This window comes from Malus domestica, chromosome 17, assembly GCF_042453785.1.
Source record: "Malus domestica chromosome 17, GDT2T_hap1".
NCBI classification, from domain to species: Eukaryota; Viridiplantae; Streptophyta; class Magnoliopsida; order Rosales; family Rosaceae; genus Malus; species Malus domestica.
The window spans coordinates 32,133,769-32,160,036 of record NC_091677.1 but is presented as its reverse complement, the minus strand read 5'-3'; the positions used below and the strand labels follow the sequence as shown (position 1 = coordinate 32,160,036).

The 26,268-nt window shown below is 40.6% G+C and overlaps 2 protein-coding genes across 2 annotated transcripts; both read left to right on the top strand.

Annotated features, from left to right (window-relative positions):
* The first annotated feature begins 236 nt into the window (after window positions 1-236).
* On the top strand, window positions 237-4,726 carry LOC103405822 (uncharacterized). The gene is made up of 10 exons (XM_029098847.2): window positions 237-881; window positions 981-1,118; window positions 1,432-1,620; window positions 2,584-2,721; window positions 2,808-2,929; window positions 3,070-3,202; window positions 3,323-3,452; window positions 3,583-3,662; window positions 3,773-3,907; window positions 4,057-4,726. Exons 1-10 carry the CDS (start codon window positions 384-386, stop codon window positions 4,288-4,290), a joined length of 1,797 nt encoding a protein of 598 aa, XP_028954680.1. The 5' UTR covers window positions 237-383; the 3' UTR covers window positions 4,291-4,726.
* An 18,464-nt stretch (window positions 4,727-23,190) lies between these two features.
* On the top strand, window positions 23,191-24,362 carry LOC103417426 (protein RSI-1-like). Its single transcript, XM_008355615.4, has 3 exons — window positions 23,191-23,412; window positions 23,692-23,716; window positions 23,899-24,362. The coding sequence occupies exons 1-3, from the start codon at window positions 23,335-23,337 to the stop codon at window positions 24,078-24,080; spliced, it is 285 nt and encodes a 94-aa protein (XP_008353837.1). The 5' UTR covers window positions 23,191-23,334; the 3' UTR covers window positions 24,081-24,362.
* The last annotated feature ends 1,906 nt before the right edge of the window (window positions 24,363-26,268 follow it).

Here is a 26,268-nt window from a genome sequence, read left to right as displayed (position 1 = left end):
TTATTAATTTCTGTTTGTTGATCTTCTTCAATTCATCCGATTCAACGATCGAAAATTAAAAAAGTATGCGAGAAGTAAAATGAGTTTGTAGATATAACATTCCTCTTTTTATTGTAGGAGATAAGATCAATTTGATGTTGCATTGTATACGAATGGCATAAACGCCTAAATGGCGAGTAAATAAGGACAAACCCGTCATCACAATAAATAAAAATAACCCACGTGTCCTTTGACGCAGAGTTCCTTTCTTGTCCTCTCTCCTTCAAAGCCCCCGACTTCCTCCCTCCGAACTCGACATTACTTCTTCACTCTCTCTCTCTCTCAGTCACTCAAGAAGGAAGCAAACAAAAATCTAGAGAGAGAAAGAGACACTGAAGCAAAGCATGGACGAGAATTCGTCGGCACTAATCGAAGCAATTCTCAGAGAGCAAGAGGAGGAGGAGGCACAGAGATACGGCAAGAAGCTGACCCAAAGCGGCGACCCTTACGCCTGGCAAACGGTTTCGTATCCGAAGCGAAACCGGAAATCCTCCTCCAAGGCGATTCCTGCGGATTCCAACGGCGGTCTCCACAACGGTGTCGGATCCTCCGCCTCCGACGTGTTCCGGCCAATCGAGCTGCATTCCGAGGAGCGCCGTCGGAGAGTTATGGAGGCCCAGTCCGCAGCCGTTTCCGGAGACGCCGCACCCGGCGGATCGAAGCGGAATTCAGATGACGACGATGGGGATAATAGCGATGCTGAGGTGGCCGGGGCGGCCGTGGAGAACGGCGAGGTGAAGAAGGTGAAGCAGAAGAAGCCGAAGAAGCCGAAGGTGACGGTGGCGGAGGCGGCGTCGAAAATGGACGCCGGTGATCTGGGCGCCTTTCTGGCAGATATAACTGTGAGAGATGCTAATCGTTTCTGTTTGTTGTCAAATTCTGTAAATTTGGGAAGTCAATTCTGTTTTCTGATGTTTGGTTATGGGTGTTGGATTGGATAGGCATCGTATGAAACGCAGCAGGACATACAGCTTATGCGTTTGGCGGATTATTTCGGCCGAGCATTTGCGGCGGTCAGTCCGGCACAATTTCCGTGGTTGAAGACGTTCAAGGAATCTTCTGTGGCAAAGCTGGTTGATGTGAGTTTTTACTTACACGTGTTTCTCTGCATTCGACTTTGAATATTTTTCTTAAAAAAATAAAAAATAAAAAAAAATAAAAATAAAGCATCAAACTTTGGAGGACTTGTAGGAAAAGAAAACGGCTTTTGATCATTTCGTCGTGTTTATCTGCATATTCTGTGTACTGAATTGTACATGCATGCGGGTTTTCGATAGAATGTGAGTGTTTCGGAAAGCCCTTTTTTCGTCATTGTGTTTTCGAATTGTGGAATTTATATATATGTTTCGAAGGGTCTCCTAATATCTTATGATTATGTTAATTGTCAAGCAGATCCCTCTTTCGCATATATCTGAAGATGTTTACAAGATATCGGTTGAATGGATCGGCCAGCGCTCTACTGAAGCGCTTGGATCATTCGTGCTATGGTCGTTGGACAGCATTCTTGCTGACCTTGCAAGTCATCAAGGAGTAGCCAAGGGATCCAAAAAGGCGGTCCAGCAAGCACCCTTAAAGTCTCAGGTAACTTTCAGTTGTTGCATGCATCGGATTCCCTGTTTAAAGTGTCTGGTGGTGTTGAACTTGTTTCTGCCTGCCTTGGTTTGTGACAAATTGTAGAAGGTAGATAAACTAACTAATGATGCTGCATCATCTTGCGAAATTGGTGTAAAATATGAGAAAAAACAGTGTTCGTGGCCATGCTTTTGAGTTGAAAACTGTAGGAGCAAATTTGTCCTAAACTTTTCAATCCATATATTTGAGACATATATTGCGTCTACATTTGTAAAACTTTACCAGAATATCATGTCAAGCATATATTTTGTAGAATTTTACCTAATTGTATTCATCATGCTGCTCTGTATTAACCCCTTGTTTCTTGAAATGATTTTGTTTCAATCCACTGCTATTATCTGTAATTATAGTTTGTCTTTGCCTTCATCACATTTTTTCCTTTCTTTTCAAATAAGTTCCTTCTTCAGCGGCTGCATTCTAGAGGATGCTTCTGTGTGCTAGCATTATTGAACTTTTAGATATCATATAATAACAGTTCCATGGCTTATCCAACTTTGTTGCATACGTGATCCGATGCCAAGATTGACTAGATGTTTTCCTACTCTACCATCCTGGAGATGCTCAAAATGTGAATTCTTTTACTCATTTAGTGGTTCATTATCCTTGGGATAGCTAATTCGGCATTTTGTTTGTGGGAATGTTTCTTTCATCTAAAATTGGATTCGGCATCCCTATGCTTTAAACAGCAATAGTTAGACGGCAGTGTTTTAAAATAGGATCGGAATATGGGGTTCAAGTTCAAAACTATTGCTAAAGTAACAATTAAATAACTTCTAAAGTAACAAACCTTTCCGCATCCTTGCCTTTTCTTTGTTCTGCCATTCAATTGGTTAACATTCTCTTTACCATTAACAGTATAGATTATATGTGCTTAAACCAAGTGAGTTATTAGCTGTAACCTTGGAGCTGCAGGTTGCCATATTCGTGGTTTTAGCAATGGTATTGCGACGAAGACCTGAAGTACTGATTAGTTTACTACCTGTGATGAGGGGAACTCCGAAATATGAAGGCCAAGATAAGTTTCCAATTACAGTTTGGCTGGTTGCACAGGTAATGCATTGTGTTTAAAGTTCCTAAAATCGTGGTTCACTTTTCTAAGTTATGGATTTTTATTAGGGAAAACATTTTTTATGCAGGCTTCTCAAGGAGATCTGGTTGTGGGGTTGTACTCGTGGGTGCATTTTCTCTTGCCTATATTGAGTAGCAAGTCAAGTAGTAATCCTCTGTGTAGAGATTTAATTTTGCAGTCTGTGGAAAGGTATGACACCATCTAGATTAACATGAGTTCTACTTTTTTCATCTTACACATGTACACACGTCTGGCTTCCTTGTCACAGGGACCTGTTTTCTATGACTAATTCTGTTTTTCACTGTTCCTTCTTTTATGCGTGATGTCAGAATTTTGGCTTTTCCGAAAGCCCGTCCAATTCTGTTAAACGGTGCTGTCAGAAAGGGGGAGCACATAGTGCCACCATCAGCCCTTGATCTCTTGATGAGAGTCTCTTTTCCAGCACCTTCTGCCCGAGTTAAGGTACAATTCTTCAAGGATCCTTTGCATAATTGCAAAATTTTCCATTTAAACAGGAACCCCACCCCGTCTTACCTCCCTCAACCAAATAAATAATATGTGGAAAATTTTGGTTTTGCTAAGGCAACCGAGAGGTTTGAAGCTATCTATCCAACATTGAAAGAGATCGCCCTTGCTGGTTCCCCAGGAAGCAAAACAATGAGGCAAGTCACACAGCAGATATTAAAGAATTCAGTTAAAGCTGTTAATGAAGGTAAAGCAAAGAACATTAAAAACTTCTTTTCCTTTAAAAGTATTTCCCCTTTGAAATTCTCTTTCGTAGTGAAATAAGTATGAGTTCGGCGTTTTCTCTTTCGGAGCTTGATGTATAGAGCACTTTGCAGGCATCCCTGATCTGTCTAAGGAAGCAAGTGGCTTATTTATTTGGTGTTTGACGCAAAACCCTGAATGTTACAGACAATGGGTATGAATTTTGATCATTGTTCTTTTACTTCTTTCTTTTTTTCATTTAAGGCATTGTACGAAGATTTAAATATCATCAATTTGCTGCATCGCTGTGAATATTTGGAACAGGACGTACTTTATCTGGACAATCTCTATGCAAGCGTTGTTCTCCTGAAAAAGCTATCTGACGAGTGGAAGGAGAAGTCTGTTAAACATGCTTCTCTTGACCCCTTGAGGGAAACTTTAAAAAGTTTCAGGGAGAAGGTAACTATATTCAGCTATCTAAATGACATAAATCTGCCGAGACCACTAATATTTAAGTGATGAACCCAGTCTTATTATTCATTTGCCTTATATGAATCCGTGTTACCCTGAACCCGGTCTTATGAACTTATTTTCTGTTTTGGGTGTAGAATGATAAGGCATTGGCAGGGGGAGATGATGTTGCCCGCCATTCACTGTTGAAGGATGCAGACAAATATTGCAAGCAGATTTTGGGACGATTGTCGCAAGGCCATGGATGCATGAAGAGCATGGTGCTTGTTTCTGTTGCCCTGGCTGTGGGTGCTGCGGTCATGTCCCAAAACATACAACTCGAGGACCTCAAGAAACTTGCAGCCATGATTAACTTTCCCCCAACTCTCTAAATGGAGGAACTCACCAGTACTTAGTACTTACAGCATACCGGGTTTAATTAAGTCTGGCATAGGTCAGCTAAGATAGGTGGCCCATAACAGTATAGGCAGAGGAGGAAGAGTTGAGTCTTCGACCGATTTGCAGCAGGTCTCAGTGGAATTAGAAGAGTGTAAGCAGCAGCGTAACCAAGTCTCTGTTGCGGTTTCTCAGGTTGTTTGCCGTATCTGGTTTTCAGCGTCAGTCTGTTGAGTTGGGTGAGTTGTTTTTCCTTTCAAACGGACTAAAACGTTATGGAGGCGTGTGTGTTTCGGGTTTTCTTTATTTATTTGTCGTGTCATAGAATAATAGTGTGTTGAAAAATGCACATGCAAAACGGGCATAAGAAGATGGGAATGAAATGGCGGAATAAGTGCTTGAAAGAATGTGCACTTGTTCTCATTGTGTTTAGATTTTGGCCTTACCATTTTACTTTCTGTTATCATATTTGTATGTTTGAAATAAGAGATGGAGAATCCTTAAGGCCTCGTTTGGTGGCCGGGATCGGATTGGACCATATTTCGAATAGGCTAGGAAGTGAAGTGGATATGGTGGGAGTCTTGTCTAGCGTTTGGTGCAGTCAACGACTGTGCAAAAGGTTTTGTCAATGATAGTGCTACTCACACACATACACTCACTTGTACCTCTTACACGCCGTGTTAGTGAAATATTGTTATATATAAAAAAATAAAACAAATCATGACACGTGACCCAGTGAAACAGTGTGAACAATAGCTCTCTTAGAAAAAAAAGGGGATGTCGTGGGTTCGATACTATATAAGCTGGTTCGATACTTTATAAGCTATAAGTTGTGAATTTGTTTGTTCGTGTTTACGAGTAAGGTGCAATTCTCAACTAGCCTCATCTGAGTCCGAAAGGAGTAGATAACCATGGTAATGTAGCATTACTCTTCTTTAATTGACAAGGCTTACCAATTACGGTTACTATTTTAGTCGGAGGCTGGACTTGCACAAGATTAGAGAGCAACTAATGAAAAACCATATGTTATTATTTTGCAACATGTTCTTTCTCAAGTATTCAAAGGAGACCGATTTAGTTGTATTCCTCATCACCTTGTAAGTGGAAGTTCTTAAGTTCAACTCTTTTGGATGACAAGTTTGTAACTAAATTATTATAACTAGTCTATTATGTGTTTTATCCTGCTCCCTTACAATTACAATTGTAACAAAAGTGAAAAAGAAAATCAAGCAATTCAAGACCAAAGAAGTTTGTGAACGAAGGACATGTACAAACATCAAACACATCAGTTCAAACTTATCGTTATTTCGAGACTTGGGAGCAGCCTCTCCATAAAATGGGGGTAAGGCTAGCCGACATTCACCTCTCCCAGACCCTGCGTAAAGCGGGAGCCTTGTGCATTGGGTACGACCTATCGGTTTGATTTTTTTAGCAATTAATTATTGATCTAAGGACACGTTGACTTCCAAAAAGTATGAATTAGAATCATTTTGATTTTTGAGTTTTATGTGTTTAGTTTACAAATATACGGGTAAACAATCATTTTACTCTTTAATTTTTTTCTGCGTTTACATATACGTAAGTAATGGAAAAAGATGCATAATTAAATACCTAAAAACAAGTAATCAGATCGACTAGGGGGGACTAGTTGATCTAATTCGCTTTCCTTACCTTCTCTTATGTTTAAGCTCTCCAATTTATTAACATTTCCTCATTTCTGTAAAGTAAACATACCCTAACTTTCTTCTATGTAATTTAATTTACATTTTTGTGTGATCAGTTCTTTTTTTTTTCTTTTTTTTTCTTTTTTTTTTAAGAAAATCTCGGTGGTATGAAGGAAATTTATTGATATGAAAAAGGAAGTTATACCTAGTCAGGGAGGACATAAACCTTATCCCTCATAAAACAAGAAAACCAAAAATACAAGAAAAGAGGGGGGACATAAACCTTACCTTTCTTGAAAAAGAAAATACAGGAAAAGAAGAGGGACATAAACCTTATCCCTCTTGGAAAAGAAAATACAAGAAATAGAGGGGGACATAGAGTCAATCCCATCTAAAATAAAGCCAAAAAAGTTACTTGCAAGATAAGCTACACCCAAAATGATAAGGTAAAAAAGAAAATCACACATCAAGAAGAGGAGATATCCCTGTAAGCTGGCATGCCTAAGAAGTTTGAATGTAGAAAAGGAAGAATCTCTAGAGGAGGAGTTGCATGTCAAACAAGAGAATATGAGAGAAGCCCTAAATTAGCTAATTTGTCAGTAATGGTGTTTGTACCATACTTGACCAATCCCGAAACTACTGAGCACCGGTCAACGTTATACCGTCAAGGACCTAGAAGAGCTTCCCTTCAACCAGGAGGCCAATCACAATGCGACACGTGTCGACATCAGAAGCCAATCACAGCTCGACACGTGTCAACATCAGAAGCCAATCACAACACGACACGTGTCGATGTTAGAACAAAACGAGAAACTCTCCTCTATAAATAGGGATCATTCTCCCACAATAATCTCTAATGTCATTTTGTACTAAACTATTCACTAGAACTCACTAAACCAGAGCTTGAACCTATGTATTTGTGTAAACCCTTCACAATTAATGAGAACTCCTCTACTCCGTGGACGTAGCCAATCTGGGTGAACCACGTACATCCTGTGTTTGCTTCTCTGTCTCTATTCATTTACGTACTTATCCTCACTAGTGACTGAAGCAACCAAGCGAAGGTCACAAAACCTGACACTTTCTGTTGTACCAAAGTCCTAGCTGATTTTGTGCATCAACATTTGGCGCCGTCTGTGGGAAACACACTTATTCCTACTCTCTACAGCTCTGTCAAGCTGGTTTCCACCATTCGTACACTTTCTTTTGGCCAAGCATCTCTCTCCGACATGGGGAGCGAAAGAAGCCACAGCACACAGAATGACACCCCCGCTGGACCTAGTATGAAGCAACGAAAGCAGGAAGGAAATAGAGTTACTCTTCAAGCTAAAGTCGATGAGCTAAAGGTTCAGAACAACAAGATAGCGATGAAGAATGAAGTCTTCCAGGAACAATATGAAAAACTTTTCGAGATGCTTCACGAGGCTAGGCAGGCTCAAACACATAAGCTCATCGCCCCTGTTGAGGTCAACAATCAACTGAATGCCCCCCAACACGGAGGGTCGCCGATATCCGACACGGACATCCCTGATAGGGATCGAGCTACACATCAATGTGATAATCAACATGAGACTTCTCTCAACCCAGCTGCTTCAACCCGAAGCAGGAGAAGTAGAGGAAAACACCTCCTCACAGAGGGAGTGGAAGGATCAAAAGCTGTCTATCGCGATTGTCCAGACTTCCTAAAGCAACGTCGAGAGAATCCTATCCACATAAGCTCGAAGATCAATGACCCAAGGGTTTCTGAAAGACTCGGTCCTCTTCCACGACCCAAGCCAGCCGCCAATCTAGAGAATGGGCAACAAGTCCCAGAAGAATATGAAGGTACTGGGGACTCGGAAACATTCCGACATACTCACTCTAGAAGTCAGTGTGGCGAGTCCAGAGAAAGATCACGCTATCTTGATCAAACTTTCCTACTTCCAAGAGGCGATGGGGACTAAAAGAAGAAAACTTCGGTGGTGCACGACTCCGCTCAGGACCCCCTTGTCCTGCAGCTCATTGAGGAAGTAAACAAGCCGAAGGCTGAACGTCAAGCCGAGATACCTGACTGGAACCAACCCAGGCCTGGCCCTCTCACAAGAAGGATCCTCAACACTCATCTCCAAGCGAAGACAAAGCAGAAGCTTGACTTACAGCTCTATACTGGAAGGGAAGACCCGATTGAACACCTTAACCTCTTTAAGTCCACCATGGTATACCGGGGACACACCGACGAAGAACGGTGCCTTCTCTTCCCCTCTACCCTCTCTGGCGGAGCTTTAAACTGGTATTGCCGTCTTCCACCTGAGACAGTAGACTCATTTGAAGAGTTGAGGAAGCTGTTTGTCTCTCAACACATCTTCCAGACCGATCGCTTGCATTCCGCAGATGACTTGTACATTATTCGCCAGAAGCCGGACGAGTCATTACGAAAGTACGCTGGCCGCTTCAGCCATGAGTATTCTCGCTGCGCTGAGGCAGATGACAAAACTACCCTCAAGGCTTTCACGGCAGGCTTACGTGACTGTTTCTTCAAGTACATGATCAATGCCAACACTTGGAAGACTTACTCTGAGGTGATGACACAAGCTTACAACCATGCCTCCGCCGAGGCAAGGACATATCAAGGGAAACCCCCTACAGTCACCCCTTATCAGCAAGTAGGGAGTGGAGGCCAGATCCAACCAAATGAAAAGACCTCAACCTTCCAAATGGTAGCAGCACACCCCCTGCCTCATTTAATGCTTCGCCAAGTCAGCAGACATATCAATCTCAGGGCAAAAGGAAAGACTTCCATCCTCACCAATCTCATTTTAATAAAAAGAATAAGGGGCACTATCGCGATAACTCAGGATATCGTCACAATAATGCCCGCCCCCAGGCAGTCAACGCAGTGGGCCAATCACGTGTCAAGACAAGCCCTACCCCGAGGTATGAGACATACACCTTTTTGAATGCTACATGTGCTGCCATCTACCCCAGTATAGCTCACCTGATACCAAAGCCAAAGCCAAGACAGCCAGATTACAAGTCCACGAAGAACACGGGCATGTTTTGCTGCTACCACGAGTATAATGGCCATGATAGTGAGAAGTGCATTATCCTCCGTGACCATATTGAAGCTTTGGCACGTGAAGGAAAAATTGATCAGTTCCTCCTTCACCCTCCAAGGGATAACCGTAACCAACGCCAGGTGAATATGATATATTCCATAAGCGGCGGCACACCCATGTCTGAATCTTCCAATAGGGCCATGAAAAGCAGTGAACGAACTTTGAGACCTGGCCATCAAGTGTTTCACGTGGAAGACATCAGATGAGGCAAGTATCAAAAGCCTAACTGGGATCCAATATGTTTCTACCCTGAGGAAGAAAGAGGTATCATCTACCCTTACAATGACTCGCTGATCGTGGAAGCTCACATAGCAAATTTTGATGTGAAACGAATCCTGATAGACACAGGTGCTTCAGTCAATATCATGTTTGCTGAAGCTTTCAAGGCACTTAATGTAGCTGAACACTTGCTCGATCGCTCGATTTCTCCTCTGATAAGCTTCTCTGGCGATATCGTGCAACCTTTAGGGAGTATACACTTACCCTTCACCATTGGTACATGCCCCTACACAACTACTATTACCACTAACTTCCTAGTGGTCAACTGCCCGACGGCATACAATGTCATCTTTGGGCGCACAGGCATCAATGATCTCAAGGCCATGGTATCCACACATATGTTGTTGATGAAGTTTCCAACCCCTTTCGGCAATGGGTACATCAGGGGAGATCAACTTAGTGCTCGATCATGTTACAACACTTCAGTCAAACAACAACACCTGCATGTCCCCAATGAGACTCTCTTTATACATAACCAAGTCGTAAAGACCAGTCCAGATAAATCCAACTCGGGTCTTCAGGATGGCAACAGTCAACCCGGCGACCCTCGAGATGACTCATTCACCCAGCAAGCACAACCCGATGAAGAGTTAGAGAAGGTCTCTATCTCCAAAGACCATCCAGACCGCATGGTGAAGATTGGCACCACTTTGTCACCACCCCTTCGGTTGTCGCTGATCTCCTTTTTGCAAGAGAACGCCGAGGTCTTCGCTTGGTCATATAAAGATATGCCGGGCATCTCTCCCGATATCATCTGTCACCACTTGAGTATTGATCCCAAGACCAAACCAGTAAAACAGAAGCGAAGATCTTATGATGTTGAACGATACGAGGCGATGAAAGCAGAAGTTGAAAAACTCAAGGACATAGGCTTCGTCCGTGAAGTCAATTACCCAACATGGGTAGCAAATGTTGTCCTTGTTAAGAAAAATCCGACCAAGGAAAGTCTCCTGCTTCAAAAGGTCTTGTGGAGAATGTGTGTCGACTACACCGACCTAAACAAAGGATGCCCGAAGGATAGTTTCCCCATTCCTCTCATTGATAGACTTATAGACTCTACGGCAGGGTGTGAGCTCTTGAGCTTCATGGACGCTTATTCAGGATACAACCAAATCCTCATGAACCCCTCAGACCAAGAACACACGGCCTTCACTACTAACAGGGGACTATATTGCTATAAAGTCATGCCTTTCGGCCTAAAGAATGCAGGAGCAACTTATCAGAGACTGGTCAATTCAATGTTCGCCGAACAAATTGGGAAGAGCATGGAAGTTTACGTTGATGATATGCTAGTCAAAAGCAAACATGCTGACCAACACATCACCAACCTATCTGAAACTTTCACCATTCTAAAGAGGTATCGAATGAGGTTGAACCCCAACAAATGTGCCTTCGGCGTGGGCTCTGGCAAATTCTTAGGCTTCATGATTAGCCAACGAGGCATTGAAGCTAACCCTGAAAAGATCAAAGCAATCCTCGACATGAAAGAGCCAATAACTTCAAAAGACATCCAAAGCCTTACTGGCAAGGTGGCAGCCTTAACCAGATTCATCTCTAAGGCCACAGACAGATGTGCTCCTTTCTGCAAAGCACTCAAGGGAAATAAGAAGTACATTACATGGACGGAGGAATGTGCCAAGGCATTCAGGAACCTCAAAGAGTACATGAGTAAAGCCCTTCTACTCTCCAAACCAGAAGTTGGTGACACTCTCATCATCTATCTATCGGTTTCGGCTTCAGCAGTCAGTTCTGTTCTTATTCGAATGGACAGTGGTGTCGAACGGCCCGTCTACTACCCTAGCAAGGCCCTACAAGATGCGGAGACACGATACTCCAACATTGAGAAATTAGCTCTAGCATTGGTTATGTCTGCTCGGAAACTTCGCCCTTATTTCCAAGCACACGCCATCATCGTGCTTACCAATCACCCTCTTCGACAGATACTCCAGAGTCCTGACACGTCTGGTCGAATGATCAAATGGGCGATAGCATTGGGTGAGTTTGACATCTCCTACCAACCAAAACCAGCCGAAAAAGGTCAAGCAGTAGCAGATTTCATCGCCGACTTCACATATCCTGTTGACATTGCTTCTACACCTTAAGCAGTAGCTTCATTACCATCGGAAGCTCAGAAAGTAGAATCAACGACCCCAGCATGGAGTCTTTATGTTGATGGCTCATCCAACCAACAGGGCTGCGGAGCAGGATTAGTCCTCACTACCCCCGACAAAGTGGCGATGGAATACGCTATTCGTTTCAAATTCAAGGCATCGAACAACGAGGCCGAATACGAAGCCCTTCTAGCAGGCTTACGTTTGGCCAAACACCTTGGGGTTAAACGAATTGATATCTTCAGTGACTCCCAATTAGTGGTCAACCAAGTCACAAACAACTTTGATGCTAAGGATAGCTCCATGGCAGCATATCTTGCGCAAACGCGACTTTTGCTCAAGCACTTCCACTACCAGATCACCCAAGTTCCTCGAGCGGCAAACAGTCATGCAGACGTTTAGGCTCGCCTCGCCTCGGCAGTGGAAGACAAGATTGGGAGAAAAATTCATGTCGAATTGTTAGCAGAACCAAACACCATGGTCGCGGAGGTGTGCAATTTACAACAAGAAGATAGTTGGATCACCCCAATTTATAAATTCCTTGCTCATGGCACCCTCCCAATTGACAAAGTCCAAGCTAAGCAGATACGATACAAGTCTGCCCGCTACCTGATCATTAATGACCAACTCTACAAGCGCGGTTTCACCCTGCCATACCTAAGATGCCTTACACCTGCGGAGGTGGAAATTGTCCTTCGGGAAATACATGAATGAGTCTGCGGAGATCATGCTGGGTCTCGATCCCTAGCACACAAGACTTTTCGCTAAGGATACTATTGGCCATCATTCCACCAAGATGCCATCAGAATATCTCGCTCATGTGATAAGTGTCAACGCTACGCAACTATCCCTCACTCCCCTCCCGAGCCGCTCACTCCTATGATCAGCCTTTGGCCCTTCGCCCAATGGGGACTTGATTTGATCGGCCCAATGCCTGCAGGGAAAGGCAAGGTCCGCTATGCAATCGTTGCAGTTGACTACTTCACAAAGTGGGCTGAAGTAGAACCCTTGGCAACCATTACTGAGGGAAAAATAGAAGACTTCGTATGGAAGAACATCCTCTGCAGATTCGGCATTCCCAATGCGATAGTCACGGACAATGGGCGGCAGTTCGACAACAAGAAGTTCAAGATGTTCTGCTCTAAGTTCAACATCAACTTATGTTTTGCCTCTCCAGCCCATCCCCAGTCTAACGGACAAGTCAAGGCTGTTAACAAAATAATCAAGCGCACTCTGAAAACTAGCTTGGACAAAGCTAAAGGTTGTTGGCCAGAATTCGTACCCCAAGTCCTTTGGTCATACCGCACTTCATATCGGACTTCCATAGGAGAAACTCCATTCTCACTTGCTTTTGGTACAGAAGCAGTTATCCCAGTTGAGCTTGAGCAAGCAACATACTGAATCCAGAACTACATACAGAGTGAGAACGACAAGCAACTCACCCTCAACCCGGATCTAGTCGAGGAACACAGAAATCAGGCTCACTTGAGGAATGTCGCGTACAAGCAGCGCATCTCCAACTACTACGACTCAAGGGTCAAACCTCGCTCTTTCAAAATGGGAGACTGGGTACTGAAGAAAAGATTACTCTGTGATAGAGTCCCGAGTGAAGGAACACTCAGTCCTAACTGGGACGGACCGTTCGAGGTCGTCGGCATCAGCCGCCCTGGCTCCTACAAGCTCAGAAACTCCGACGGCAAGACCCTTGGCCATCCATGGAATGTTGACCACTTGAAGTACTATGACAAATAGACTCACATTGTACAAGTGTTAAGCTACAGCCGTTCGGCATCCTATGTAACAAAGACCATTTGGTATGAATTCAATAAAGAGGTGATTTAGCCAACTCAGCCATAAACTCTTTTCCATTCTGAGCAATGAAACACTCAAGTGTTGAAGCTTCAACGCAAATGTTTCCAATACAAAACAAAATCTAAGTATGTGTCAACAAGACTATACAAAGGATCTACATCATACATTCCAACACATTCATACATAAACATCATACATTCCAACACATTCATGCATAAACATCATACATTCCAACACATCCATACATAAGCCAACTGTGCTTCGAAAGGGTTCAACACACTTTGTGTCATTCGACATTTGCCACAATGTGCCTCGACACCTTGCCCTTATTCTCACCAACTAGGTGATGAAGGAACTCACCTTCGTACCACCAACTAGGTGATGAAATGTACAACCCGTACTCTAATATTATTTGGAAACTTGCCACCCTTATCACCAATCAGGTGAAGAAGGAACTCATCTTCATGCCACCAACCAGGTGATGAAATGTACAACGCGTACTTTCCTTCATGCCACCAACCAGGTGATGAAATGTACAACGCGTACTCTCCTTCACGTCACCAACCAGGTGATGAAATGTGATGAAAGGTGATTAAGGAATTCACATTCGTACCACCAACCAAGTGATGAAAGCAACCTACCATTCATTCCATTAACCAGAAGACGAGTGGTACAACTTGTACATGTGAACTCCTAGCATTCACAAATAATCAAAAACCATCAAGCTTTACAACTCAACTAGGGGAGCACTTATGCCTAACAAGAGCTATAGTCACCAACAAAGTCTTATTGCAAGCCAACAATGGCTTCAATGCATGGTATACGAAGATCAAGCTCTTCAGCCCTCTTGCATCTGCTTCAGACATTTCTCCTCTGTAACAATGCAAACACTACAACTCATAGAAAGCTTCAAACGCTCTTGATCAAGACTGTTCGAAGCAAATTCAATTTATATGGTTCATCCAAACCTTCGACTACTACAAGATGTGGCTTGCATCACAATCTCTCGCTTAACAGTATGGAAGCAAAATTTGTATACGTTGTCTCTCCCACATTTTCAAATTTCTAGTTTTCCCAAAAAAAAAAAAACAAAAAAAAAACAAAAAACAAAAACAAAAAAAAAAACAAAAAAACAAAAAAAAAACAAAAAAAATACAAAAAAAATACAAAAAAAAAAAAAGGAAATTGGAAATTGGGAAATTCAACAAAGCTTCATCAATGGAACACAACTACAATCCTCAAAAGCTTTGCACTATCTTCATCAAGATAGTGTGAAGCAAAATCAATTTATGGTGCCAACAAAAGCTTCATCAATGGAGGACAAATATCAATCTCAAAAGCTTTGCACTATCTTCATCAAGATAGTGTGAAGCAAAATCAATTTATGGTGCCAACAAAAGCTTCATCAATGGAAGACAAATATCAATCTCAAAAGCTTTGCACTATCTTCATCAAGATAGTGTGAAGCAAAATTAATTTATGGTGCCAACAAAAGCTTCACTTATAAACCTTCAACACCAAAGCTTCACCTATAAAGCTTCAACACCAAAGCTTCACCTATAAAGCTTCAACACCAAAGCTTCACCTATCAAGCTTCAACCCCAAAGCTTCACATACAATACAAAATTTCAACACCAAAACATATAAAAGCTTCACACACTCTTCATCAAGATAGTGTGAAGCAAAATCAATTCATGATGCCCAACAAAGCTTCAACACCAAAACTTCACCTACAATACCAAATTTCAACACCAAAACACATAAAAGCTTCACACACTCTTCATCAAGATAGTGCGAAGCTAATTCCAGTGGAGCTGAATTTTGGACATCTTATAGTTCTTGAGCAGATGAACAACTTTCACGAAGGAAATTTTTCTATTTGAGCGACGGAAGTTAGAGTGTTGAAGCTCCAAACATGACGGTCAGATTTCTGCAAGCTTCAAAGCTGCTGCGGTGTTTCGAAGATTTGGAAATATTCAACCGTTAGTTTGTTCTAAATTTTTGATATGTTATGGAAGAGATGATGAGGAACAACTTTGATGAAGAAAGTATGTTGATCTGAACAAGAGAAAATGGAGTTTCGAAGCTCACAACAAGTCTGACGGGTTAACAGAAAATTGATGAACAGTTACTCATCATACTTGAATTTCTGAAGTTGTACTACTCCGATGGATCTCAAATTTGGATATGTTGTAGTTCACAAGATAAGGAACAATTTTCATGAAGACGACTTTGCAATCTGAGCTATAGAGAATGGTGTTATCTTGCATCCACTCAGGCTGATTAGTGGAAACGAAAAGCAATTCCACCAAAGAAAAGATGAAAAAGAGAGAAAAGCTACTAATTGCACTTGATCTTGTCTAGTCAATAGCATGCAGCATCAAACACACAAAAGTTGGAAATATTTTTAGATAAGGCATATACGAATGTGTGACATCGAAACAAGGATGCGTTACTTTGACAAATTAGTAACAAGCGAGACACCTCATTCGGCAACTCTCTTCGCCTGAAGACTTGGGGGACTCCCACCATATGCTACTGCACCTTGATACTCGGCAGTCTCACAACCACTCAGTGACTTGGTTTTTCAAGTCTCCAACCGAGAAGTTTTCCTCACTCGGGAAATTAAGGGAACACTACCTCAAACTACACGCTTCACTCACAAAGCTTCAACAATACAGGTTTCAACAAAAGAAAAAATTCAAAGAACTTTCTGAAGAAGGCTTTGGTGTATTTAACACAATATGTTGAAATGAAGCAAAGCTTATTTATTAATATTTTCGATAAGCCACAAATATGTACATATACATGAGTCAAAATAAACAAACAAAAGGGAGCCTTCACAAAGGTTGCTTAGGGGAAGTTTCAGCAGTCGGTAGAGCCCCAGAAAGAGAAAGCACCGGAGGGTGGTTATCCGGAGCCTCAGTACTTGACAAAACCCCAGAAGAATGAGGCATTGGAGGTTCATTATTTGAAACTTCATTACCAGGTACAGCCCCAGAGGACGAAGGCAATAAATGCCTTTGGAACAAACCCACAAACCGCTGATGATTAAGTAAAACCTTACCATCAGATTCCTTCATCTGGTCAAGCTTCCTCTTCATGTTTGTAGCATAGTCATGGGCGAGCCGGTGCAACTGTTTATTCTCATGCTTGAGCCCTCTAATCTCCTGTTTGAGACTCATCACTTCAGCAACCAATGATTCAACTTGGCGGGTTCTAGCAAATAGGCGTTGGGCCATATTAGACACAGAATCTGCACACTGAACACTAAGAGCTAGAGAGTCCTTAACAGCCAACTCATCAGACCGTTTGGAAAGTAGTCTGTTATCTTTGGGAGTGAGAAGGTTCCTGGCCACCACTGCAGCGGTCATATCATTCTTCATCACAGAATCCCCAACGGTAAGAGGACCAGTAAGGGATATGAAGGATGGGCGCCATATGTTGTCTGGAGAAGGCGTGGATGTCTCTTCTCCAAGGTTCAAGTCAAAACGACGGTCGGAGAGTCCAGACATTTTCAAATGTGTTGAAGAGGGAAGAGGTCAGACAAATCAAGATCTTAGAAGTGCAAGAAGAGAGCTTCTACTGGTAGAGATTCAAGTGTGCTGTGGAACTTAATGCCAGCCTCTATAAAAATCTGCACTCGATGGAGCTTCAGAAATCGAAGAGGCGTTTGCTTTCTCAAAAGTTGGGCTGCTCAGAGACCACGAGGGCCGATCTCAGAAATTGAAGAAGCACCTGCTTTTTCAGCCTCATCAGCACCTGTCACATGCACACTCAGCTTTGCAGAAATTACGGGCAATATGTCGAAGATTTCTGGTGAAGTAGAAAGCACGTGAATCTTACTGTTCAATCACCGCTCTCCACATGCACCATCAACTCCTCGGGTACCACATATAACTTTGTCAAAGATCTCTGACAAAGTTTAGGCACGAGAATTTCGAAGTTCCAGCTACCCTACTATTACCCACAAGGGTAAAGGAACAGCACCACTGCTTGACAACTGGAAAGTCCCTATGTGTGTCGACCTCCGTGTTTTGCGGTAAGACAGGTTGGCAAGAACGTCCAACCTTTACTCACATTCGAGAAAAGACTCCCAACATAATTACTTTCTCAAAAACCGAAGTAGCACCGCTTTCTGAATCTCGAGAGTCAGATCCTCGATGGGATTGCTTATTCGAAAACCGAAGAGGCACAACTCTCAAAACTTCGAGAGCCAGATTTCCTTAGATAAAGCTTGTCTGTAATCTTCACACGTAACATCAGCTTTCCAGATACCACATACCACTTTTTCAAAGTGCTCTGACAAAGTTAAAACACGTGAAGCTGGCAGCTCCCACTACATTGCTGTGACCAAGAAGGGTAAAGGAATAGCATTACTACTTGTTATTGGGAAATCCCTATATACATCGACCTCCCTCCTCAACGGACAGGCAAACTTGCAAAAATACTCAACCTTTTCTCGCATTCGAGAAGGCGCCCTCAACATAACCTCTCGAAATACTCAGCTTTATTTCCCCCCGATAATACCTCAGCAAATAAGCCACACCAAGAACAAGAGTATCTCATATCATCAGGGTCGAAAGCAAGAGTATCCCATATCATGCTTTCTCCCTGTCTTTGTCTTTGTCCTTGTCCACACCTGCATGACAAGGAGAAAGAGAGCAGTCAGTCGGAACCTGAAATCAAACCTCCAATCTGGAACTGACTGCCTGGAACCTTTGCCTGGTTACTTACTTAGCATTGCTCTCGAGTACTCATCCTCAACTGCTGTCAAGGTCACGAATTCCACCGGCAAATACCTCATGACAGTTGATCAGATATTGGCTCTTTACACTGAAGCTGCCAAGCGTGGATGAGTCACTATGAAGGAATGTTCTGAAGGACCATTTAAATGCAAAGGTTGCACACCATTTCTGCCATGCAAAAGATTGAAGCAGAAGGTTCAACGGTGAGCTGAAACAGATCACTACAGCACGACACCTTTCCATACCACATTCATTATTCCGTCAACAGCAAAAGTATCCCATATCATCAAGGTCGAACGTACTCTAGATTTGATGGACTTGTTTTGACCCTCAAATTCTTGAGTCGGCCTTATACTCTGAAGGGAACCAGAAAACCCTCCAGCACAGTTCAAGAATAAGCCTGTGGAAAGTTACTTCTTCAAAAGCAAAAGTATCTCATATCATCTCTTCTCCATTTACTTCTTCTTATCCTGGCAGCTGAATGAGAGACAAGGAGAAGGAGAACAATCAACCGGAAGCCGAAGTCGAACCTCCGATCCTGGGTTGCTTGCTTGGAAGTTTGACTGCTTACCTTGTCTGTCACCTCTTTCGGCAGATCTCCTAGCTCAGCGACTTGGGGGACTCCTACTATAGGGTTTGTATCGCACTTGACCAAGCCCGAAACTACAAGTAAGCTTCAAGTGAAATTGATACATTACCTTGTGCATCTTCATCGGTTAAAGATACCACCCATGGATGGAGGAAAAGTACTTCCAGAGAAGATGCCACATCTACATATGAGACAGATAAGGCACGTGAAAATGATACCACACTTCAGTACTTAGAAGTTTCGTGATTACTCAATGGCTTGGATCTTGCAAGTCCCCAACCGAGGAGCTTCCCTCACTCGAGAACTTAGGGGAGCACTGTTTGTACCATACTTGACCAATCCCGAAACTACTGAGCACCGATCAACGTTATACCGTCAAGGACCTAGAAGAGCTTCCCTTCAACCAGGAGGCCAATCACAATGCGACACGTGTCGACATCAGAAGCCAATCACAGCTCGACACGTGTCAACATCAGAAGCCAATCACAACACGACACGTGTCGATGTTAGAACAAAACTAGAAACTCTCCTCTATAAATAGGGATCATTCTCCCACAATAATCTCTAATGTCATTTTGTACTAAACTATTCACCAGAACTCACTAAACCAGAGCTTGAACCTATGTATTTGTGTAAACCCTTCACAATTAATGAGAACTCCTCTACTCCGTGGACGTAGCCAATCTGGGTGAACCACGTACATCCTGTGTTTGCTTCTCTGTCTCTATTCATTTACGTACTTATCCTCACTAGTGACCAAAGCAACCAAGCGAAGGTCACAAAACCTGACACTTTCTGTTGTACCAAAGTCCTAGCTGATTTTGTGCATCAACAAATGGCATTCTCTTCTCGAAATGTATGAAATCAGGCATTCCCTTCTCAAAATGTATGAGAGCAATGGAAACCCATATGCTGCAACCGGGAAATACAATTTTTCCAACTAGTCTGGAGTAACCAATGAGGAGAAAAAGATCCAGAAGTAACGCAAGATATTACACTAGAAAAGTCACTTTCAAGCCATAAATTTTGTCAACCCCTCGCAAGAGCCAACTCCATAACAAGGATGACAACATGAAGCTCTTCATAGAAAGAAGTATGATGCCCTAAACTCAAGGAGAAACCACCAAGAAAATAACCCGAATAATCTGGAAAAACCCCACCATAAGCAGTAGGACCTGAGTTACCTTTAGCAAGGCCATCTGTATTCACTTTGATCCATGGAAATGGGGGATGCCAAAGAACATGAACTGTAGAATGAGTTTTACAAGACTCAGTCGAGATTCCAAGAGATACTAAAAGCTGCTTATCCAAAATACCACGTACATGACTTGGAGTGAAAACTCCAATCTGCCTAATCCAGGACAAAGTAAAGCGACAAATGCGTGGACAGGCTGGAGGCACTCTTTCAAACTTCACTTTATTACGCATCTTCCAAATAGCCATTATTAAGAAAAATCCTAATGCTAGCTAGACATTGCGAAGTTGTGGAGAAAATCTTTTTGACACAAAATCAAGTCATAAATCCGAGAATGAGCCTATAAGCGGAAAAATAGTTCCAATTTGAGTAGCAAGCCAAAACCAAGCACATTGTGCAAGTTCACAACCCCAAAATAAGTGCTCAATAGATTCAAAATTATTGTAGCATAGTTGGCATATTGGAACCAAATGAATGCCCCATCTTTGAAGTTGATCCTCTGTTGGGAGCTTATTGAAAAGTATCCTTCAAACTAAAATGGAGTAATGAGGTAGAATGAAAGAATGCCAGATAATGGAAGCCCAGCTTTTAACAGAAAACAGACGACGAACAATTTCATAGCCATCAAAAAACAAAAAATACTCAAGATGCAGAAGCTTCCCAAATTAACATATCATTTTCCTAATCAATGGGAAGAGGCAAGTCTAAAATATCTTTAGCCAACTCTGGAAAAGTAAAATAAAAAAATGAAGGAATAACCCATTTTCCTCCACGAATAATGTCTGAGACCTTAGTGCGAGATAAAGAAGGAGCAAGCTCAGTAGCACCAACAACCTCAACAATAGGTGTATCCAACCTCTTATCAACCCAAAGAGAAGCACTAGAACCATTCCCAATCACCCAACGACAGTTCTGAAACAAGATAGGGATAATAGATTTAAAACCAGGCCATATAGAATATCATTTGTGACAAGTAGAGTATAAACAACCATGTAATTGAAATCGCCCTCTAAAATAAACACTCCATAGAGAATCAGAAGTAATGACAACCCATCCATGCTTTAAAAGAGCAGCAGTATTTAAAAAGCAAAGATCACGTAATCCTAAACCACCCTCATTTTTTGGTGCACAAATCTGAGAACAAGAAACTGTCAATTTTCTTTAAAGTCATGTCACCGGACCATATAAAATTGCGAGCATTGCCGAAGAGACCTCAACAAGGAAGAAGGCATTGATAAGCAGAGAAACTATGCAAAAGCATACTTTGAAAAATTAATTGAATAAGTTGAACTCTTTAGAAGTTTTCCTTTTCAACCTTTAACTTAGCCTTAACTTTATCTGCCAAGGTCTGAAGATGACACGTCCTAAGCTTGCCACGAAAAATCGTGCTGTTATTTTCATGGATATTATCCTTTTATCACTTAAACAACTCAGTTAAGCATCGAAATTTTCATTCCCATATTTTAGAAGCATTTTTTATTCTAATGGTCAATTGCACATTTGTACATAGATTCCACTTTTTAGAGTGAAAATTTACTAAAAATTTGTATTCACAGTGTTAAGATGAATCACACATTAATGGAAGGAGAAGCATTACATGTGTTTATACTTGCTAATTGTTTTATCATAGAACATCAACCTTTTTCATGTTAACAAAGCATGTTGGTCCACGTGTGAAGCCCAATGGCCACTTGCGCTCCATGTCACTCCATTTGAATGTACATACATTAGGCTTGAAAAATCATTACACGTGAATAAGCATGTTGAGAATGAATCTCACATTGATTGGAGAATGAACATTGCATGTGCTTAAAAAGCTACGTAAGTTAGGTTACTCTCTATATTGTCAATTGATTTTATGGTAGAACCTCAACTTTCTTCACATGGCTAAAAAATAATGATACCAAGAGGAGCCTTTTTATTAGGTCGTGCAGCGCAATTGGTCTAGTTAAGATCAAGACGCATTATTACAGTTTAATAGTATTTTTCTTTACTTGTGAGTTAGAAATCTTAAATTTGAATTTTTTGAATGACAAGCTCAAAACCAGTTTATTCTCCCACCTCTTAATATAAATATATTTAGGGAATTGTTATTGGCACTCAAAAAATCTCATTATACATTCTAAATTTTCTATATTTGGAAAGAAAAATACACTTGTAAGGAGTGTGGAATGAGATTTTTGAAATGCCAATAATACTTCTCTATATTTATTATATTTATATTAAAATACAAAACAAAAAAAAAACACACACACACAAATTGAAGACCTCTTGCATCACCCACGATTAAGGATAATGATGTAACTACTAATTGACTTATAATAATGCTTCCATATTGGGTGCTATGATTCACAACTCACAGGGGATATCGTGGTGGTAACCTAAATTAACAAAGCATATACCCAAATGGGGTTATTATTTAGGGATGTGCTATCTACATTTTTTTTTCTACTTCTTACACATCTTTTATTAATTTATATCCGTTGATATTTTTTATTTCATTCGATTCGACAATCAAAAATTAAAAAAATATATGTAAAGTAAAAAAATATGTGTAGATATCACATCTCATTATTCAAGTCGGTGGCCTGAGTTGCAGTAGATGAGAGCAAAGAAAACTGTTTATATGTTGCAATTGCACGTTCTTTCACATGCAACAACAAAAGGACCACATCACAATTATTGACACACTTCACAATTCAGATGAGAGACATCATCGCATCGAAACGTCTAAAAAAGTATCAACAAAATATCCAAGTGGGATATCATAGGGGGCTGCATTGCATATATTACTATAATTCTTGGGTGAACTATTTAACTAAGCTATGTTGTTTTAAATGGTTAGAAGGGAATTTTTTGAATGGTGTTTTGAGGAATTAGATATGTCAAAGTTTTTATCTGTTAGACTTTCGGCCAAACATAAAAACCAAGATTTGCGGTTGAAAGCCACCTATACTTTAGAATACCGTAGAAGTTTTGTGGTTAAAAATGTTCATTGTGTTCTCGAGATCCTATGTTTGCTACATTGGAGTGTTATTGTTATTCATTTTTAAGTATGAAGTTTCAAGTTTAACAACAATTACGAATAAAAAGTTCAATCCAAATTACTAATGACTTATTATGTGACTTAACTCAATACCTTGTCTTCACCGTCAATATTGCGAAGAAATAAAACAAAAAAGAAGGTGGTCTTAAAAGAAAAGTAGTTGGTCTAAAATATTACCAACAAAACAGAAAGACAGAAAAAGTAGAAAATGAAGATTGGATCTATCAGAAAAATGTGAAAAAAGACGATAACATTGTGTTAAAGTTGACAAAAAAAGCAAAGCCCGAAACTAAAGCCAAACACTAAACACGGCGCCTTCAGCGCATGCAGAACAATCCCACATGGACTTTTGAGGCATCGGCCCCCTAATCCCCCAATTCCACGCCCTTAAACTACGTGTTTTATTCCACTAATCCTAATATTATATCCTATAAATAACCCCACAAATCCTCCACTACGAAGTAGAAGAAACCATTCCTCTTCACTCTCAAGAGTCAGAAAATGGCAGGACGTTCCTCCACCTCCGTCTTGCTTCTGGTTTCTCTGCTTCTTCTCCTCGCATTCTCTCACGTAGCTGAGGTACATGCTCACAATCCATCTTCTTCGTTATACTGCATTGTCGAAATCTCGATGTCTTCATCACTGTTGACTATAAAAAATCATCGTCAATCAACTGTTTATACGAAATAAAGATTTGATACGGATCCTGGTAACTTATACTTTTAAAATTTTATTTGGCTACAATGCTTACGTGTATCATATTCATATGCATGATAGTGATCTTGCTTTACATATATATGCAATCTCCTCTTTTTTCTAATTTAGTTTCTTTTTTCGTTTTGTTTTATTAATATCCAGGCTTACAAAACGCTTCCTCAGTCAGGTAAACATTACAAAACCGAATTCTTCAATTTATTTACTATTTTCGTCAACTCTTCTTTTCTCTCTGTGTACATCAACTTCGAGGTTGCTCAAGAGTGTACATAGAGTAGGAGGGGAGGATTTATTCTCGAGTTTTTTTCTTACGAACTTGAACTTGACAATCGATGTTAATCGTGCGTGCAGCGTGCACACCGAGATGTAAGAACCGTTGCTCGGCGACATCGCACAAGAAGCCGTGCATGTTCTTCTGCGAGAAGTGCTGTGCCAAATGCAAATGTGTTCCTCCAGGCGTCGTTGGCAACAAGCAAATGTGCCCTTGCTACAACAACTGGAAGACCCAGGAAGGACGACCCAAATGCCCTTAATTTAAATATATTTTTATCGGAAACATCTTGGCTTTAGATAGTTTCCTACATTATTATTAATAAGCCTGTCACCATATTTTCTTGGTATGTGACAATTATGGTTTATATTTTTAGTCTAATACATTAGGACGACCCTAATGTTAATTTATGCCCTACTGTCCTAGCTTCTTTTAGGATAGTAGCTAATGCTCTTAAAGTTAAGCCACATTTGCTCTGTGGCTTTATTTTCTTTCAATTCGATTTGTAAACTTCAATTTGAAACTGAAAGAATTTGGTATCAAAGTCATCGAATCAATCATCATATTATGAGATCCATAAAGAATTTTATGTTCATTCTACAATATCGAGATTTTAATTATCCTATTTATTGTTTGATATTGAAATAACACGTGAGTTGTACTAACACTGAGTTGTACAACTAGCTCACGTGTTATGAATGATTGGATGATATCATACCTATAGTAGAGTGGGAAATATTCAACTCTATCAAACATTTATATTTTAACATGTGCACTATTAAGAGCTCATGCAGTAGCGGAGCCACGCTGTGCTCGTTGACTTAACATGACCCCAATAACCAAATATTTTCTCTCTTGTTTTTATTTTATTTTATTTTTATTTTTATTTTTTGTCAAACTCGTTTTCTCATTTCCTCATTTCCTCTTCTTAGTACGTCATTACTACGTGGACAATAAATATGATTAACTTTAAAATCACTTATCATGACCTTATTATTATATAATCCTGACTCCGCAGCTAAGCTCATAGATAGTATTTGGTCTTAAAACTGGCTTGTAAGAGAAGGGTTGGATACTTATCAATTTCTCAATGTTTTGCTTGTTGTTTCTTTGTTTAATCTTTCTATTGTAAAAATCCTCCTTCTATGTTGTTTCTTCATGCCATTTTTTTTATGTATTGATGCCTCTTTTTTTTTACATATTTAAATTGTAGACTGTAAGTGACATGTCTTAAATTCGATTTTTTACCAAATGCGAAGTTGAACCACATTATTACGGCAAACTTATTGTAAGGCTTAGCCTACTCTTTCGTTTGCTTAGTGTAAATACTATCATTTGCTAAAAATAATAATTTTTTAAAGGAATATAATAAACCAAATGATTGAAGAAAATGACACCTAATATATTCGCATTTAATGTTTTGAGCCGAAGCCAAAGGCCCAAAATAAATGGTTTTACATTTATCCATCCTTCCACAATGGATTAGGTTTTCTGTCATTTAGCAGAGTTTGTACAGTTGTGGTGAAGCCCAATCCATAACATCTATCCACCTCAAGCAAACTCCAAAAAACTGAAAAAAAATATAAATAAATAAATAAAACTTGTGAATGTAAATGCAAGTGAATTTGAATATGTCACTTAGTACTACAGTCTAGTGGTATTCTTTTTCACTTGTAAGTAAGAAATGTCTTAGATTCGATTCTCATCAAGGGTGAAGTTGAATCACATATTCCTAACTCATTATAAGGCTAAACTCACTCCCTCTCATTTTTTATAGATAATATCGTTTATTCAGAAATTTTAGTAGTTTAGTGGATGCCAAAAAGCATATTGCCTCCACGTGTACCTTTTAATCGTTGAATCTTAATTTTTGTATTTTAAGAAAAATAAAATGTAGCATTCTAAAACAGTAAGAACTTTTGAAAAAAAACCAATTTTAGAATCATAAATTGAATTTTAACCAACCATTCTAATCTCTTAAAATTCTAACCAAAAACTCAGGTGAAAAATCTTAATTACCTTTGTTTATACTAATCCTCTCCGTCTCCTCTTCCTCTCTCCTTCCTCACGAGCTTGAGGCGCTACAATTGTTGCGATAATCGGGCAACAAGCGCTGGTCCTACCGGCAGCAGCCGTTTTCTCACCCTTTATGGGACCATTCTGCAGTGCCAGAATCCAAAGAGAGGTCCGCTCTGGTATCATAAAATTGACCCTCACGCTCTTCACTCTAACTCCCCATCAATTCACTGTTTTTTTTCCTTTCTGTTTTCAACCGATGAAATCCTGAGTCAAAATCCAACCTACCAAAAAAACCAGAAAAAATTCAGTCCCTTAAATTATGTTCTAATCTCCAAATTAGATAGCAGAATAACCCAAAAATTCAATCTTTTCCTTGTCCAGCACCAGAAGTCTCAAAATTTTCCCGAAACATTAAAACCCACAAACTGCAA

Excerpts from the sequence above, each read along its gene's own strand:
- LOC103417426 (XM_008355615.4), top strand. The coding sequence starts at position 23,335 with ATGGCAGGACGTTCCTCCACCTCCGTCTTGCTTCTGGTTTCTCTGCTT. Across the intron at positions 23,413-23,691 it reads CATTCTCTCACGTAGCTGAG|GCTTACAAAACGCTTCCTCA; the intron begins GTACATGCTCAC and ends ATTAATATCCAG. Across the intron at positions 23,717-23,898 it reads CAAAACGCTTCCTCAGTCAG|CGTGCACACCGAGATGTAAG; the intron begins GTAAACATTACA and ends TCGTGCGTGCAG.
- LOC103405822 (XM_029098847.2), top strand. The coding sequence starts at position 384 with ATGGACGAGAATTCGTCGGCACTAATCGAAGCAATTCTCAGAGAGCAA. Across the intron at positions 882-980 it reads CCTTTCTGGCAGATATAACT|GCATCGTATGAAACGCAGCA; the intron begins GTGAGAGATGCT and ends TGGATTGGATAG. Across the intron at positions 3,663-3,772 it reads CTGAATGTTACAGACAATGG|GACGTACTTTATCTGGACAA; the intron begins GTATGAATTTTG and ends TATTTGGAACAG.